Here is a 17,933-nt window from a genome sequence, read left to right as displayed (position 1 = left end):
TCGGGCAAATCAAACCTAGGATTAGGGATGTTAAATGGGTCGAGCGGCTCGTCGACTCGACTCGTTAAAGCTTGGCTTGTGGGCGGCTGATGAGCCTGAGCACGGGTTGGATCCAACGAGCCTCGCAAGGCACGCCCACGAGCCAAAAGTTCACGAGCCCACAAGCCTAGTTAAAATTGTGAAGAAAAAATTTGAAAATTTTTAAAAAAATGAGTCTCACGAGCTCGTGGGCCGAGCCAAGCTCACCCCTTAAGCTCGGCTCGTGACGAGCACAAGCAGAGCTTGTGTGTTTAAGCCGGTTTGGCCTATTGCCACCTCTACCTAGGATGTTGTGCCATGTCCACCAACTATGATGCCTATTGGGAGTAAATAAGTATATTCGGTAAAACTTCATTCTGATGGTTTTGTTGAGCGCTATAAGGCACAATTGGTTGCCTTTGGTAAGAGTCAAGAGTATGGAATTGACTACGATGAGGCATTTGCTCCCATAGTAAAGATAATCACAATTCGTCTCTTGTTGTCACTTGCCACTTCCAGGTCTTGGTCTCTACATTAAATGGATGTAAAGAACGTGTTCTTACATGGGACCTCAAGGAAGACGTTTATATGAAGCTTCCATCTGGTATGCCTTTTCCCTCCGCTAACTCTGTCTGTAAGCTAAAGCTCTTTGTGTGGTCTTAAGTAGGCTCCACGAGCATGGTTTGATAAGTTCCGTCGCACTCTCTTGGATGTCTCCTTTACTCAGAGTTGATTTGATGCATCTTTGTTTATCCACAAAAGTACTATTGGCATAGTTTTTTTGTTGGTATATGTAGACGATATTATTTTCTCTGGATTTGATCACACTGTAATTCAAAAGTTTTAGCAGCATCTTCACTCGGTTTTTCATATGAAAGACCTTGTTCATCTCACTTGCTTCTTGGGCTTAGAAGTTCATATTGCTTCGCATGGTATCTTCTTGAATCAATATAAGTATATTCAAAACTTGATTATATTGGCTGGGTTATCTGACTCCTCCGTTGATATTTTGTTGGAGCTTAATGTTAAATATCGTAAAGACGAGAGTGATATTCTTCCAGATCCTACTTTATATCGAAAGTTAGTAGGTAGTCTCATCTATCTTACTATCATACATCCGAATATTTCCTTTGCAGTACATACTGTCAGCAAATTAATGGATGCTCATCGTCATCCTTATTTGGTAGCTATTCGCTGCATTATTCGTTATCTTATCGAGACTTCTCATCATGGTCTATTCTACCCTCGAGGGACGTCACTTGAGCTCAAAGCTTATAGTGATGTTGACTGGGCTGTTTGTTTTGACTTCGTTGATTTACTATTGTGTGGTCTATCTTCCTGGGTGATGCTCTCATTTCTTGGAAATGTAAGAAGCAGAACAATGTTTCTAAGTCTTCCATTGAAGCTGAATACCGCGTTGTCCGCTACTTGTTCTAAGGTTGTGTGGCTACATGGTCTTCTTGCAGAACTTGGTATCTCCCAATCACAACCTACTCCTCTTCATGGTGACAACACTAGTGCTATTCAAATTGCGGCTAATCCGATATACTATGAACGCACCAAACATGTTGAAGTAGATTGTCATTACATCTGAGATTCCTATGATTCCAAAGTCATTGATCTACCACATTTTTTCACTTGTCAATAGATCGTGGATATCTTTACAAAATCTCTGACTTAACTTCGTCATAATTTTCTTGTAAGCAAATTGATACTTGTGGACTTGCCATCATCAATTTGAGGGGGTATTAAATGCATGTGAGTTTCCTTGTTTAAATTTTCCTTTTGTACAGTTAAGGTTTCCTTGTATATAATGGTAGATCTATATATATTTGAAAGGAGGACAAGAGGAAGGATTATCGAGCTAAATTGATATAGCTTACTTCAAAGAAGAGTAAAAGCTGAAAAAATGGAAGTGCTCATTAGTTTAGAAACAGGATTCTTTGTGCCATCGAAGGCTCTGCTGTTGGACTTCCGTAAAAGGACCCGCACCAAGCAATATGGTGCAAGTTTCTTGACCTTGCTGTCACCTGAACAGCAGCTACAGTGAGAATGGCTTTTGAGTTGCAGTTTGCACAAATATTGCTAGTCTTGGTAGTCTTATTCCTGAAACCGCTTTCCAGTGGTGTTCAATGACTTCACTATTATGCAATAAGAAATAGAGTGGTTTAATGTAATATGCCATTGGAAAATTTTATGAATGGTAAACGTGCTAACTGATATTAATCATGATGGTCTACAATTATCTACTTATAGTTTATCGTATTTATGTCCACAGGTGGAAGAGAACAATCGATTGAAATCTGAACTTCAGAAAAAGATTGAGGAACTTGAGAACTATGTGAGAGCTCTTGCGTTCTAACAATTTCAGTCATATTGCATTTTTATTTTCTATTTCACAAAAGAGAAAAAATCTGTTAATATTTTGATTTTTTTATCACATGTTTGCCACATATTTTACTACATATTCATTTTTGTCATGTTGAATTCATGGACAAGCTCAAGCTCCTATGTGCTTTCTTGAAGTATATCTGGGTTGTTTGTTCCTATAATTCTGCATGCCTGTATACATCTTTATCAGCCCTGTCCCATTAATAACTAAATGTAATGTGCACATGACATATTTTGGTTGTGGTAGATTCAACATTTTATTCACGAAATATTGTGATGCCATGATACTAAAGATAATTGCATTTACTATTTTTACGTATGTATTGTAGCAGAATATGAGAATTCATTCGAAGTGCCTTGTAGCTAAAGAGTTTAAGGGCATTCCTCTTCCTTTAATTTTTATTAATTGCAAGAAGTGCTTTCTTTTTTATTTTCTAGTTTCTTGGATAGAGGATATCATTTTCTCCAGGCATTGTAATTTATTCTTTTGATTAAAAAATTTACGTCCTTAAATGAAAAAAAGTTTTAATGGATTTATGAAGGAAACATGAGGATGTATAAAACTCAATTTCAGAGAGAGAGAGAGAGAGAGAGAGGCATTTATTAAGGTTCAAAAGTTTACATGGGACCTGTGTTGCATTTTTTCCCATGTTTAATGCAGTCATCAAGCGTTTACGTTCCCTATTACCTTCACTTTGACCCTATTCTACTTCAATGATGTTAATTTGTTCCAATTTGAGTGAACACAATGATTAGTTTGGCTATGTAACACTCAAAAAAATGCAAGATATGCAGCAGAGATAGTTGCGGACCGTTAAATATCTGGTTGGGAGGTCTTTTTGTAACGACCCAACCTCTATACTCAAGCCCTTAACTTACTTACTGGAAGTGGATCTACCCTCTTACCTCTCACGAATTTTGATCGCGTCTCCAGGATTCGAACACATATCTAAAGAGGTTGGGTCGTTACAAAAAATGCGCCTGCATAATTTCCTAAAGCATTTTCCCCATACACTCAGTTCTTTTTCTCGAATTTTGCTCTAAGCAACTCCTATGTTCAAAGCAAGATGTCTAATTAGATCACAAATTACAAATGTCTTGAAACGTTCTATTGCTATTTCATGCGGCAATCCACATTAATGTAATGAAAGTAAATTGTCCATGATAATGATGGAAGGGTAGAATAATTGATCCCTTTTGTCAAGTAGAGTCATGAAATCTTCCCTCTTTTGCCTTCAGTTTCAACTAAAAATGACTTGTAAACTTTATTATGATCGTCCCCTCATTTGTAGTCCGTAGATTCCATTATCAAGAAGTGTATCCATGGCTTCTTGTACTAATTTCTCTCGACACATTATTGAATCTCTTGGCATAGATCTACTTGTTAATAGATAATTAGGAGTATCATTTCGATAGATAACTCTTCTATGTAACAATTGAGCCTCAATGTTCAAGTCGTTAATTTACATATTGTCTGCTCTGGGAAGACATATGCACTCTTACCCCCACGGATTTTTATCGTGTCTTCAAGATTCAAACACATGATTTTTCCCTTAAGAGAGACTTAAGTTGAAAATTGATACCAATTGTAACGATCCGACCTCTGTGTCCAAGTTATTAACTTACGTACTGTCCGCTGTGAGAGAACCCAAGCCCATCTTACCCTTTACAATTTTCTATCGCGTCCCTAAGATTTGAACCCAAAACCTCAATTGGTATCAAAATTCAACTTAAGTTTATCTCAAAGGAAATGTCATTTATTCAAGTCTTGGGGACACAATAGAAATTCATGAGGAGAGAGGGGGGGGGTTAAGAGGGCAGATACCCTCCCAGAGTGGATAGTCGTAAATTAATGGTTTGGGCATAAAGGCTAGATTGATACACTTTGAATTATGAAACCCTATTGGGACAGGAGTATAATGAGTTTGTAAAGGCTTAGTGGCAATTTTGAGAAACTGTGATGATTTGACAGTGATATGAGCCAATGTATAGAAGTCGTGGCGGGGGCTGAGAGAGGATCCATAATTGCTGTCCTTGAAATTGGATTCTTATCTGTAGTGGTACCAAAACTTAAATAATACAAAGAGGAGTGAAGATTCCAAAGTTGGAATTCCATTGTTCAACATAAATAACACCAAATCTAGGATTTAAAAAATGTGTGTGAATTTCCAGTTTCGTTCCATATGGTTCATTGTCAATCCCTGGTCATTTATATGGAATTTAATTACTTTAGCCATCTTAAAATGGTTTTTTTCCTGAAAAAGTAATGATGCTTGAAATGAATATTAGAATAATATTGAAGAAGATAGTCACATCTTTCACTGGGACACTAGTTGCAGTATATGTCCTCAAAGAAAATAACAAAGTAAGGGCTTGATGATGAGGAGGATGACCTTACATCTGCTATTGGTTTTTCGGAGATATGTTATCTTTTGTCTATGACAAGGACACTGTAAACCATTAGTGTTGTCAGATCTCATGTGGTCTTCACGAATTCCTAAAAAGAAAGATTAAACAGAACAAAACAAACCTGCTGTCCCCTTGGTATAGCCCCTGAAAGTGAGATGGAAAAAAAATAATAATAATGGGATTGTGCACACTATGAGGGACGTGGAGTGTTGCGACTGTGGTGTGGTAGAACTTACGGTTCTTTAATAACTTGCAGCTATATCCGTATGTTATGGACTGAAACATTACTTGGAATTGAAATTCATTCTTTTGGTTGAAATTTGTTTCCATTATTCACATTTCATTGCGCCTCAAATTTGATGGATATTGCATGTATTGAAGTTCATGTCTTATCTCCATGTTCTTACAATCCTCAACATCTTTTATGCATATTTGCTTCCTTGCTTGCAAGAATTCATTTTGTAACCCAAAATATAGTATCTAATTCCTTATTCTTGGCAGAAATCAGGTGATTTAGAATCTCAAATTCCTCATTCTGATGATCGTAGAGTTGATCATTTAGTTTTGGGTTTGGAAAGTCAGATAGGTGGGAGTGGAAAGATGCACATCAATTCTGGACAAGATTTATCAAGTACAGTTGTTTCTCGGCAAGACTTGATGCAAAGTGAAATGGCTCGTGGGATGCACACTTATATTGAAAACCACTTTGATAATAGCGCAGTCAATGGGTCACTGAAAGTGATTCCTGGTGTTCAAGCGACATCTGATAATTCTGGCGTTTCCCAGTTTGTCTCACCATCTACGCAATCAGTTGCTCCTAGCAGGTACAACATATGGAAATATGTGAAGAAAATAACATGGTCTGCAAGTTATATCCATTTTTGCTATCTTGTTTGTTAATTCACATGGGATATTTGTTGCTTTTATAGATACCAACTAGAAAGGGATTTTGATTCACAGCTCAATGTATCTGGAAGGGGTTTGATTTCAATGGCAGATGTTAATAATTCTAATAGCCCAAAGCAGGTATTATCTCATGAACAAAAGAATTATCATTCTCAAACATTTGACATTAAGAGCCAAAGCTATTATGTTTCTTCCTGTTATTATAATTCTTATTCTATTAAAATAAGAAAGATAGAATCTTTCTGTTGCATGTAATTCTTTTATTTCTAGCATCACTTTTGTGAATGTAACTTTGTAGGATCTTGTTGTAAAGATCCGGGAACATGCAGATGAGATTATGCAGTTGAAAAAATATCTTGCAGAATATTCAGTCAAGGTATTGAGCGGAGCATTTTCATACTATTCCATGCTTCTACTTTTATGTTCTTGTTGTGGTGATTATTATATTCTTTGGCTAGGAATCGCAAATTCGCAATGAGAAATATATGCTGGAGAAGCGCATTGCATATATGCGTACGGTAGGCAGGAGGATTTATGTTTTATAACTTCTTCAAGAAATCCTTTCTCCTTGTTTCTGGAAACTGACAGAAATAGTGTGCATTTAATTCTTTCCTAAGGCCTTTGATCAGCAACAACAGGATCTGGTTGATGCTGCATCTAAAGCAATTGCCTACAGACAAGATATAATGGAGGAGAATGTACGCCTTACGTATGCATTGCAGGTATAATCTTCTTTTTCTGTTAAATTTTTTTTTTTTTCATCCAATATTTTGTGTTATCTTAGCTATGTTTTGTCCTTTTGAAGTGGTCGGTGCTGTTGTTTCCTGAAAAGATGCTTCCTCTGGCTGACACTTTCTGGGATATATAGTGCTTGTTTCATCATGCTCTTAATCGTATGAAATGTGGGTATAATTAGTGAGTAGTAGTTGTAGGTCTTACGAAATATAAGGATAAAAGGAATATGGATATAAATAGTGGGTTGTAGTTGTAGGTCTTACGAAATGTAAGAATAAAACTATGTTTGATCCTCTTAAAAAATAGAATTAGCTTCGACAAACATGCAAATAGGAATGACACTGAGTCCAAACTCTTATGGAAGTCAATTTTCATCTATCCGATGATATTCATGAATGTTGACAATTAAATTTGACTATCAATAAAAGCAGCTGACTTATTTCAGTTGTATGTAGATGCAGTATTGCAATTTTCATCACAAAGAATAGTTGAATGAGGTGGTTCTTTACCTCCTTTCAACCTCGTTACTTCAGCATTTACTTACATCTTTCCATTCTTCTCTCACCTTCTCATCTCCCTGGCTATTATGTGCACATAGACCACAAGTTTGTTCTTGCAGTTTGTAAATCTAATAAATCAATGTGGGATTGCTAAATGTTAAAAATGTAATGATATATACTCTATGATACTGCTTAATAAAATGGACGACTGATAACGCAAGTTTCAGTTCACCAACACCAACCCTTGTCCTTTCTCTTCTGGACAAGTATGACCATATATTCTCAGGTTCATACCTTTTTTTTTTTGTTGCAGGCTGCACAACAAGACAGATCAATGTTTGTATCTTCTTTAATGCCTCTTCTTTCAGAGTATTCTCTTCAGCCACCTGTTGCTGATGCCCAATCTATTGTCAGTAATATCAAGGTTAATATAGTTAACCTTTTCATCTATTTCTTATACTTGACTTGTAATCTCTTGTTAATGAGAACTGTGACCTCAAACTACCCATTTACACTCAAGAGGCTTAACACTAGATGGACAAGAAACAATTTTCCAATTATGGTTCTGCTGCAAATCTTGCAACTTCATCTACAGCCTTTACCAAACAGACTTGTGTGGCTGCCTGAGAGTAAGAAGTAGGCACACTGATCTGAGCTAAAGTTGCATACTTGTGTTAAGTGATGTGTGGGAAAACCCATACCTTTCAAGTCGGATGAGAAGGTTGGGAGGATCGTCGAGGAGCAAAAGCTTCAAAAAAAGTATACCAGATCAAGGTTGGAAAGGGGTGGTGATAGAAGTGGAGGTTATCGTCTGTCATAATACTCTTGTTACACTTGATCTTTGATGTTAGTTTACTTCTTAAAAAGGATAACAACTATCACTTGAACATGAAGGAAAGGAGAGTTATGATAGTCAATAGCATAAATGATTTATAACCAGGTCTAGACATTGACCTGTTAAAGTTAAGGGTCAGGGGTGGTAAAATTTATTACTTAAATGTCATAAAACATATATAGATCGACAATCGCACCAATTAATGGACATACTAATTATTAATTGACTACTGATGATTAGGTTAATTAAAATATATTTTAATTTGTAATGAAATTTTAATAATTTAGTCAAGACATTATTAATTTAAACTTAGCCCCCATTAATTTCCATTCCATTACATTTCATTTTCTCTCTCCTATTTTCAACTACAAAATCTTTTATAAAATAATATTACACGTAAACTGAAAACTTTTCCTTCTTTTTCAATCACTCATTTTTCAAAAAAAAAAAAAACTCTATTCCGCTAATTTTCATTATCACATAATGGGGGGCAAACGGGGCTTAATTTTCTAAAAGTAAAATAGAATATCGTCAAAGATGGCTTATTTTCTCCACCACCGTTTTTAGAGTTTGAAAAATATCCACATCAAAAAAAAAAAAAAAAAAATTTTTTTTTTTTTTTTTTTTTTTTTTTTTTTTTTTTTTTTTTTTTTTTTTTTTTTTTTTTTTTTTTAAAAAAAAAAAAAAAAAAAAAAAAAAAACTATTTCACCCATTTTCATTTCTACAAAATGGGGGCCAAACGGGGGCTTAATAATTAAGTCAAGTCATTATTGTTTTACCTGTCAAATACCCAAATTAGTCCAAAAATCAAAAGATTATAAAAAGCAATAGCAAAACAAAAGAAAAGAATTTGAAAGGTCACCACCCTATACCTGTAAAATAAAAGGAGATTCTCAAGTTCCAAAATCAGGAAATATCATCTTCCAACAGTGAGTTGAGCGTTTCTCAACAGCTTGAGACTCAGCTTGGATTTCAGCTAAAAGCCTCACTTTTAACAAATAATGAAAAGCACATTCCAGCATGTTTATTCTTGTCAACAAGTGGTTGGGGAGGAGGGGTTATGGTGTTTGAATAGGTAGATATGCATCCTATAGAATTATGTACTAAATACAAATTTCTTATTTTTCATTCTGATAGGGATAAAAATTACAAACCAAATCCTGATATATTAAATATTCTGTTTTAGTGTAACCAAATTACCATGGATAATCTCCATAAGTGAAAGGATGAAGCCCCTGTTGGGGCTCCATTTTTTCAAAACTCATTTTTAACTATACGTTCTCCCATAAAAAATATTATACATAAACCCAAAACTTTTTCTTATTCTTTAACTATACATTCTTTAAAAAATCACTTTTCCAAAATACATTTTCACCCAAAATCTCATTAAAATGGAGAACAAGGAGGGGTGAAATCTTATTTTTATCTATATCAACATATAAACACAACTCAAATAAGACTCCACCCATCCATTTCAAACTGGAATCTATCAGTCTAGTTTGTCACAAGCGACATATCTCATAACTATAAATACAGTTTCCTGCCGACGTCAGGTACGTGAAATGACATGCAAAATACGACATTAAATTATCTCCATTTTAATTATATTTAGTATCCTATTGTCATAAACTGACTTAGGCATCTGAAGGTTACAAGGCAGTGCCTTATACCATCTATTGCAGTTATCTCTAGGGAAGAGAGGACTACCAAAGAACAAATTTCAATAGTCACATTTTGGAGCTTTTTGTGGGAACTCAATTGAATACCAACCTAATGTGTCTTTCAATGATTCCTAACAAGTATATTTTATTGATCTTCCTGCAAGTTAACCAAAAATAAATAAACAGGCTGAACCTTGTGTTCCTCTTAGGCACAAAAGTTTTCAAGAGAGTGACTTTGCGACCCCTTGGACGCCATCCCCGTAAATCTACCTAGTGACAGAGACTAGGCTTAGGAACTAAGGCATTCAATAACGCAGTGGATAAACTCCTTTATTAAGACCCTGTTTGGCCCCCATTATTTGAAATTTTAATTGTTGAAATAGTGTTTCATTTTGAAGAATGTATGATTAAAAAAGAAGAAAATGATTTGGGATTACATGTAATATTATTTTATTGAATAATGTGTGGTTAATAAGAAGAGAGAAAAATGTGTGGTTATCTATATACACGTACAATTCAAATCAGACTATAGTTCAAACAGGAATTTATTAGTCCAACTTAGTCTGGATAGGACGTTATCACATGAGACATCTTATAAAAATAAGTAGAACTTTTCTCTGGCATTTCTGGCGTGCTGCAATATAACATGCAAAATACAGTCCTAAATTTTCCCCAGCTTAATTATATTTATAATGCTATAGTAGCATACTGATTTGGGCATCACATGGGTACGAGAAGTACTCCGCTACTTAAATTGCAGGTATGGCTAGGGAGTAGAGGTGGTGAATCAAAGAAACAATTTTTGACACTAACACATTCAATGATTTATTTGTTCATAATCCACAGATACTGCTATTTAACAAATTTAATAACAAATGAATGCCTAGTACTAAAATGAATTCCAAAATTCATCCTTTCTCATTTTAGGCAAAGTAGAGCGACATGACAGATCGTAACTTTAAACTCAGATTTTAAAGATATAAGATGAACCTTGTACGATGTACAAGTGGTCTGTACATCATTACCTATTTAAAACAAGTGAGGCTAATGGCTTGATGAAACTTGACAAAGCCTTGTGTGTTTTTTATGAGCCAAGTATTTAAACAAGGAAAATTAGCTCTTCTCAAGACTGAGCTGGACTTGGCCTACTAAAAGATATATTGAACCAAGACTGAACAGTCAGTTCTCTAAAGCTCTTTTTCATCTCCAGATCTGGGCAAAATTGTGATAATCATGATGTGGTTGAGATTTGAGGTTGTCCCCTTCTGCAAAATTTTTCATGGAACTTCGTTTTTACAGGTTTTGTTTAGACATTTTCAGGAGCAGCTTCTTCTCACTGAGGTATGTCGAATGCGATATTCAAGTGGACTTGATTGATGATGAACATCTTATGTTTGCCAATATATTTTATCACCATGTTTTGTGTTGTTGTAGGGAAAGCTCAAGGAGTCTCAGTACCAGATAGCACCTTGGCGATCTGATGTGAATACCTCTAATTTTTCTCAATCACCATCACATGCTGTTGGGGTAGGGCTAGCATTTCAGCGTACTCATGTATTATATATCCTTTGCATGAGATGTGATAATGGATTTCTCAAACATTTGCGTTCCCTGCCAGATCAAAAATGGGATGGAACTAGTGCCACAACCAGCATATGCTAATGGAATGATATCATCTTCAGGTCCTCACACAACAACTGATGGAGATCTATTGGGGCGTCAGAGTGATCTAGGTGATGCTGTTGCGAAAACTTTGGAGCCCAATAACTTTGGGAGATATTCCCCTCTTGGAAGCAGGTGAGCCTGGTCGAATGGGACTGCTACTGTAACTGAATGTTCAGTTTCAACAGTCAGCTTTTGGTGGTGGTTTCTGAATTTATATAAGTTTTCTATTATTGCAACATTTGAAGTGATGACCTTTGTAATTATTTTCTTGTCTAATTTTAAGCTCTATAACAGTACGAATAGCTGTATGATATTGTTCCCTTTTCCTGCAAATGGTAGAATAGGCTGTAAGGTTGTAACATTTCCTCATATCAGACTACAATTTTTACCTCAATTTTGCATCATTATCTCAGTATATTGTATTCTATTAGTTTCTTATCTTTTTATTTTCCCGTTCATCCTAATCATGTTCACCCTACTATCTAGGAACGCCGATTCCAAAGAAGTACATGGACGGCTTGCGGTCAACCAGAATGATTCAAGTCCTGTACGTAATAATGAAGGAACCACGAGTAAAAAAGTTACATTTGGTGACCTTGTTAGGAACAATGCGGTTGATGATCCTGTCATCAAAGGATATGAGAATGATAGAGAGGCTTCAGCTAATTGGACTCCTAAAATGTCAGCATATACTACAAATGCTGATGATCTCAACTCATATTCTCATTTACCTCCAGTTCTTGAGGAACCTACATCCTCTTTCTCAGAGGGTCAGAATTCTCACACTTAAGTTTTTTTAGCTCTTCAGCATGCTGTTGGTGTCACAAATTCTAAATCTATTGCAATGATCAGCTGCAGATGATGATCCACTACCTGCAATACAAGGCCTCCAAATTTCAGGTGAAGCCTTTCCAGGACAAGTGCTGCAGGCATCTGGATTGTCCATATATGGAACGACCAGTTGTAATTTTGAGGTGCTTCTTGTATTTAGGCTACAGTTTCTTTTACTCGTGCTCTACATGCCTGTGATTTTTTGTTGTTGCTTTTGCTTGTCTTCTGACATGGTTACACTGGATTTGTGTTTGATCTACAATCATATATTTTACATAGGACTGTTTATTTTTATTTTGCCTTATTCCTGAATTTGCAGTGGGTGCGTCATTTGGAAGATGGATCTTTCAATCATATAGATGGTATCTTCTGTACCACAAACTCAGTTTCAATTTTCAGTTGTTGTCTTTCTTTCCGATCAATATTCAGTTTTTAGCTTTACATATTATTGATGCCAGGTGCAAGGCAGCCAGAGTATCGCGTGACTGCGGATGACGTTAATGCATATCTTGCCATTGAAGTACAGCCTCTGGATGACAGAAAGCGGAAGGTTCTATTTTGGTTTTTGTTTTTTTCTGTGTGCACGCATGTCTGCATTGGTCATCTATGTTTCAATGTACCAGTTTCAAGACTTGGTCTGTGACTTATCTCTTGGCAGCTCAATTAGGTTATCCATGATGTTATACAGGCTGAAATTTTGAAAATTGTGTTTCCATTTTCTGTTTGATCAAACACAATGCCCAATCTTTGGGTCCGTGCCTTCTGTTGGTAGCTCAATTAGGTTATCTGTGAGCACGAATAGGCTGAATTCTATGACATTCCATTTTTTAATCTTTGAAATTATTTTGTTCTTATAATATAAGAATCATTATACGGAGGGCACGACTCTTAAATGTTGGGCTATTTCCCTTGCATTGTGCAATAGAATTTGTTGCTTTCACCTTTTTTCTTCTGGAGACCTGGTGTTCAGACCATGACAGTTAATGTTTGAACTATAATTGAAAGTAAACCTCAACATACAAATTCTGTGAGCAGTTGAATGGAAACCTGTGTAGTTCAGTATGTATCTTTATGACTGATGAGTTGCATAAATGAGATATTCAGTTCTAAGTTCAGACAACCTTGCATGTCAATATGCAACCTCAAGATTATGGATCTTCACGATTACAAGCAATTTATTAGACAATTTTCTACAATATTACAATATTTTTAAGGTGCCTTTATTTCAAAATTGGACTGAAGTTGGAATCAAAGTGGAATTACTTTGTAACCAAATGAGAATGAAAAGCACCCTATCATGTTTGGTTCTATTTACACACACTCGATTTGAGGTATAAAATTACATTTTTCTTCTTTCAACAATGTATATTGAGACCCTACATATATATACTAGTGTAGTAATCTTACTAGGAAATAAAATCTATTTGCTAAAATTGTTATTAAACAAAATCTCCAAAAATTGAATTGAATCTTTCCTTCGACTAAAAGATTTTCCATATTCCCCCACAGAATGGATCAAATATATAAAGCATTCAAGGTTGTCTATTGTCCTAGGGGCATTCTGTAAGAATGTTGGTAAGGTCTGCTAACTACTTCTCAGTTGGTACATAGGCCATAAGAATGGCACCTAACGTCAATTCCTCTTAAGTGCTGGCAATCTAATTGTGATTTGTCTTGTCGTGCTGAATGAGACAATGAACAATGTTGATCACTTCTTTGTTATCACAACACAGTTTGCCAGGGCTTTTGAAATCCACTATTAACTCTATGGGAGAAGTTCATAAATCCTTGAGCAGTGGATCTAAACTCTGCTTCGGCAGTGTTATGATACCACATATCAATGTTGTTACGTCGTTCTAGAAAATATCTCGGTTGGCATATATCATCGATCTCAAATTTTCTAGTTAAAATATATTTTTATTTTTATTGCACGAGAAATTATTGCCAATCACTGTAATATGATCTGCATATACAATAAGAATTGTACTAGAATGAGGAAGGATGGTTGGATCAATCAGTCCTAACATATTGGGAAACATCACTTCCGTATTTAAACATTTTTTGTTTACAAATCTAAAATTCCAATATATGGTTCAAGTTTGAAATTAAGCTAGTGTCTCGAGTTTGATGTGTTTCTATTTGTATGTTCGGCTACACTGGTGGGTCCCCTTTGTCTTGGCTCAGGCGACAGTGGAGGTCACCACAGTGTTGTGAATGTTGAGGTCATTTTATACTAATAAAATTGGGGGTGTCCACAATGGCCAATTCTGGGTTGTATCCGGTTAACATTCCAAAAGAAATGCCAACAAAGATAATGAAAGTAACACTTATAACGGAAATCTCATCAATTTCATTCCATTTCATATTTCTATTCCCCCTAACCAAACATTCCCTTATATCACTTCAAGTAAAAAGTTTCAGTAGCCCATGTTTACTTTTCGAATCAGATGTTGGTATCAATGTGCTTTGAATTTAGTATGAGGTATCAAATATTGTGTTATTAGGGTGTATTTACTGCTCGAATCCATGCAAAAGCTGGAAAATATTGGTCTCCGGTTTCACTTAATAATTGACAAAAGTTGATTGTCATAAATACTGTCACCATGCATGCTGTCCTCTATATATCCTTGATAGCATTTCACTTTGTTAGATGAGTTTTTTCATTGAGACTATAATATTAAATATCCAAATCTCTATATTACATGAATAAGATAAAAAATTATCTAAGCTACCTGTCAAACAAAGTAAAGGGTTATAGTTCTTTTTGGTTCAAAAAGGTTGAAACTAGTTGAGCTGCTGCTGCTTCTTTTTTATTCTTGATTATTTATTTATTCACATTCCTTCATTTTTTATAGGCATGCGCTTTAATCTTAATGCTTCAAAGTAGATCTCTTAGTCCTCCTTTTATTAATAGGTGATATCTGAGGTGGGAACTGACTCCTGCATTATTTTGGTGGCATTGGGCATGAATTAGATTTCTATTATCTGTACTCGGATTCTATAAGGAATCTGATTTAGGCTACAGAATTGCTTGAAATTGTCGGACCTGATATTTTTCTTTCAAGACAAATTTTACCCCTTTTTTTCATGCATATATATGCTCCTCGTCTTTCAGTGTTTTATCAATCATGAATTTTGGGTGAGGAATGAAATGTTACATTTTGATGAGTTTCCTTAATTGAATTGGTTCCCTTTTTTTTTTTTTTCAGGGTGAGATTGTCACGGTCTTTGCCAATGAGCGTAGAAAAATCAGTTGTGGTAATTGATACTTCTGCAAATTGGTTGAACATAATAATTAAGAGGCATCATTCGGTTCTTAGAACTCTTTTTCTTTTTCTGCAAACCCAACCCCCCCCCCCACCCGGCACACAAAAAAAATCTTTCCTTCTGGTTGTTTATATGATACATGTGTCAGGTGGATCTGATGTATATAGCTGAATTTCCTTGCTTGAATATAATCCTGTTGTCTGCATATTATTCAACTCCAGTTAGGATCAAAATCTCATTGAAAAGTTCAAAAGCTTTATCTTTTACTCCTTTAATTGTTAATTTTCTGCTTAGTTTATGTACATCTGTGATTGTGGTACTTTCAATATACCTGTTTCCTTGTCCTCCAGATTCTGAAATGCAGAACGCCATACAGAAGGCTTTTTCGAATGGTCGTATTACATACAATTTATCCTTCTTGGTACAATTGCTACTGATTTTTATTTTTATTTATTTATTTATTTTTTTGACCTCCCACATATTTTCAAATTGCAGAATGTTTCTTTACTGAACTCCTTTCCATAAGAAGCTTTTAATTAATTTCAATTGTTTCTTCTACCAATTCTCTTTGGTCATGAAGACTGGGGATCCTGATACATGGGAGCCGGCTACGTTGTTCGTCAAAAGGGATGGTTACAGCATAAAGTGTAGTGGGCCTAGTGGTGTTGTAGTCACTCAGAAATTTTCATCGTCCACAATTGTATGTTCTCTATCTGTATTGCATTCTCATGCTAATCTTTGATCTGCCCCTCCCATCCCCACGATGCGTCTGTCTTCTTAAAAGGACGTAAAGAGAGAATGTGTAGAAAGAAAGCGCATATCTTCAGTAGTCTGTTTCAATTGCAGAAACTCCATGTTCCAGTCCTAGTGGATTGACTAGATTGCACTTATCAAGAATCAAGAAGCGTAATTATATTTTTAGATGCTGAAAAAGATTGAGGTTAGCTACAAATGATCAGAACATCTTTATCCTGAAAGATAGCCATCAGACATATGGAAGCTTACAAGTTTGATTAGTGGAATTGATGCGAAGGAGAAAATATGAATAATTGTAAGATGGAGAGGCAAGCATTGGCAGTTGTGAGATTTAATAGCTTTAAGTAATGCATTTTCACTTTCTTCGTTGTGGTTGAGAGCTTGAGAAGTAGAAGTGGGCATTTCAAGTTTATTTTTGCAATTAGCATAAGTCATTGCTTTATTTGCGCTATATTAATATAGAGATATAAAAAATATATGCTGAAAATATACATCTGTATAAGTTTTTAAATCTTTCTTTCAAAGAGCAGTTACTTTTTGTTCTTTAGTTAACATATCATGCTGAAGGTCAGAGGTTGTTTGGAAGGATATTCAAGTTATCGTATGTCGGTGAAATTTTATTGACAATAACTCTGGAACTTTCACTGCTGACCCCAAAAAAAAAAAAAAAAAACCAACTGTAACAGGGAGATTGGTTTGGGGGCAGTCGTTTGCTTGAAATGGATACTTGAGATCTTTGGAACTATTCCTTTTCAAACAGTTATTCCAATGATTTTATAAACCATATACTAATCCAATTGGCAACTCGTCTTTCTGCTACATCTATTCTTAAATGCATTAGAAAACAGAAAAGTAACTTGTGTAGCACTGGCCTATAAATATCACATACTTTCAACTCTTACCTTAAAACTGTGATGGGTGATACGAAGATAATAATGGAACTGCGGGAGCGCCATTCCTTGTGAGGCATCCATCATCAAAGTATATAAAGTTGTAGATAAAGCTGTCCACATCTAATATAATCAGAAGATAATGAGTGAGCATGCATCAAATCCCTTCTGTTCATGGATGTTTTCTCTATATTATTATTGCTAGAGCAGGAGAGGGGCAAATAAAAAAAATGCATATATCTACTAATTTATTGCGGTACCGCCGCCAGGAATTACCACGACTACTAAATACATTGATAGTGGTTGTGCTTTCAATTTGTAGTTGATCCTACCTGGTTTGCAAATTATAATATATATATTTTTAAGTTTTCAGGCGGTATAATCCTTCAATAACCAACCAGTCAAAGCTACCAATCTTGAATCTCTAAACAAGATTTGTACCATAATATAGTCCCTTCTAGAAGAACATATCTGTCTTCATTACTGGGTATATACTTTTAAGTCAGCAGCTTTAATTACTATTTTTCCTTTCTATTTCTATATAAGACTATATTAATTGCTTCACAACATATTTATTTCTGGACTCTTGAGTAATCAGTATATATTCTTATGTGTCCTCCTCTTTTGATTGTTCATTTGTTTTCATTTTTGAACTCTTCTAGGTCTCTATCCCATATGGATGTGAAAAAGAATTCTCCATAATTGATTCACAGGGGACTGATCGTCTTCTAAGGGTGGATAGTCCAATGTATGTAAGCTCGTAAGTCGTGATAGTTTCTTTTGGTGTGTGTATTCTACAATTGTAATTCTTATTGTATGTGAGATAATCCACTTTTTAACATATGCAATATAGAAGATTTAATATTTCTGTTAAGGAAGCTTGGATGCTACCTTTATAATGCTGGACTAGATAGGTTACAGATATGAAGATTTCTGTTAAATAAATCTGAAACTAAATACCTTAGGACTTGTGAGTACAATGCCTTTTAACGTTCTTGATGAGACGACGTTTCTTACGAAGAGAAACTGCTATGTGGCTTGAGAGAGGAGGAAGGGGGGGGGGGGGGC

At 35.4% G+C, this 17,933-nt stretch overlaps 1 protein-coding gene across 5 annotated transcripts in view; it reads left to right on the top strand.

Annotated features, from left to right (window-relative positions):
- The window catches only part of LOC111365342, a 34,423-nt gene that overhangs the window by 6,194 nt on the left and 10,296 nt on the right, over window positions 1-17,933 (top strand). Inside the window, exons 3-21 of one of the 5 annotated variants that reach the window (XR_002697416.1) lie at window positions 2,297-2,359; window positions 5,320-5,642; window positions 5,748-5,844; window positions 6,023-6,100; window positions 6,183-6,242; window positions 6,342-6,446; window positions 7,273-7,383; window positions 10,756-10,797; window positions 10,891-10,983; window positions 11,075-11,253; window positions 11,608-11,891; window positions 11,974-12,095; window positions 12,272-12,314; window positions 12,411-12,502; window positions 15,162-15,210; window positions 15,570-15,640; window positions 15,800-15,919; window positions 17,239-17,352; window positions 17,528-17,613. Coding sequence is in view for 4 of the 5 variants with exons in the window: in XM_022985815.1 (XP_022841583.1) it covers window positions 2,297-2,359; window positions 5,320-5,642; window positions 5,748-5,844; window positions 6,023-6,100; window positions 6,183-6,242; window positions 6,342-6,446; window positions 7,273-7,383; window positions 10,756-10,797; window positions 10,891-10,983; window positions 11,075-11,253; window positions 11,608-11,891; window positions 11,974-12,095; window positions 12,272-12,314; window positions 12,411-12,502; window positions 15,162-15,210; window positions 15,570-15,640; window positions 15,800-15,919; window positions 17,528-17,625 (2,030 nt within the window). In the remaining variant the exon portion in view is untranslated. Of the gene's footprint in view, window positions 1-2,296; window positions 2,360-5,319; window positions 5,643-5,747; window positions 5,845-6,022; window positions 6,101-6,182; window positions 6,243-6,341; window positions 6,447-7,272; window positions 7,384-10,755; window positions 10,798-10,890; window positions 10,984-11,074; window positions 11,254-11,607; window positions 11,892-11,973; window positions 12,096-12,271; window positions 12,315-12,410; window positions 12,503-15,161; window positions 15,211-15,569; window positions 15,641-15,799; window positions 15,920-17,238; window positions 17,353-17,527; window positions 17,626-17,933 lie in introns of those variants that run through there. The other 4 variants (XM_022985816.1, XM_022985817.1, XM_022985815.1 and 1 more) reach the window with 4 other exon arrangements.

This window comes from Olea europaea, chromosome 17 (genome assembly GCF_002742605.1).
Source record: "Olea europaea var. sylvestris chromosome 17, O_europaea_v1, whole genome shotgun sequence".
Taxonomy (NCBI): Eukaryota; Viridiplantae; Streptophyta; class Magnoliopsida; order Lamiales; family Oleaceae; genus Olea; species Olea europaea.
The sequence above is the reverse complement of the archived record's forward strand: the minus strand, read 5'-3'. Positions and strand labels throughout refer to the sequence as shown.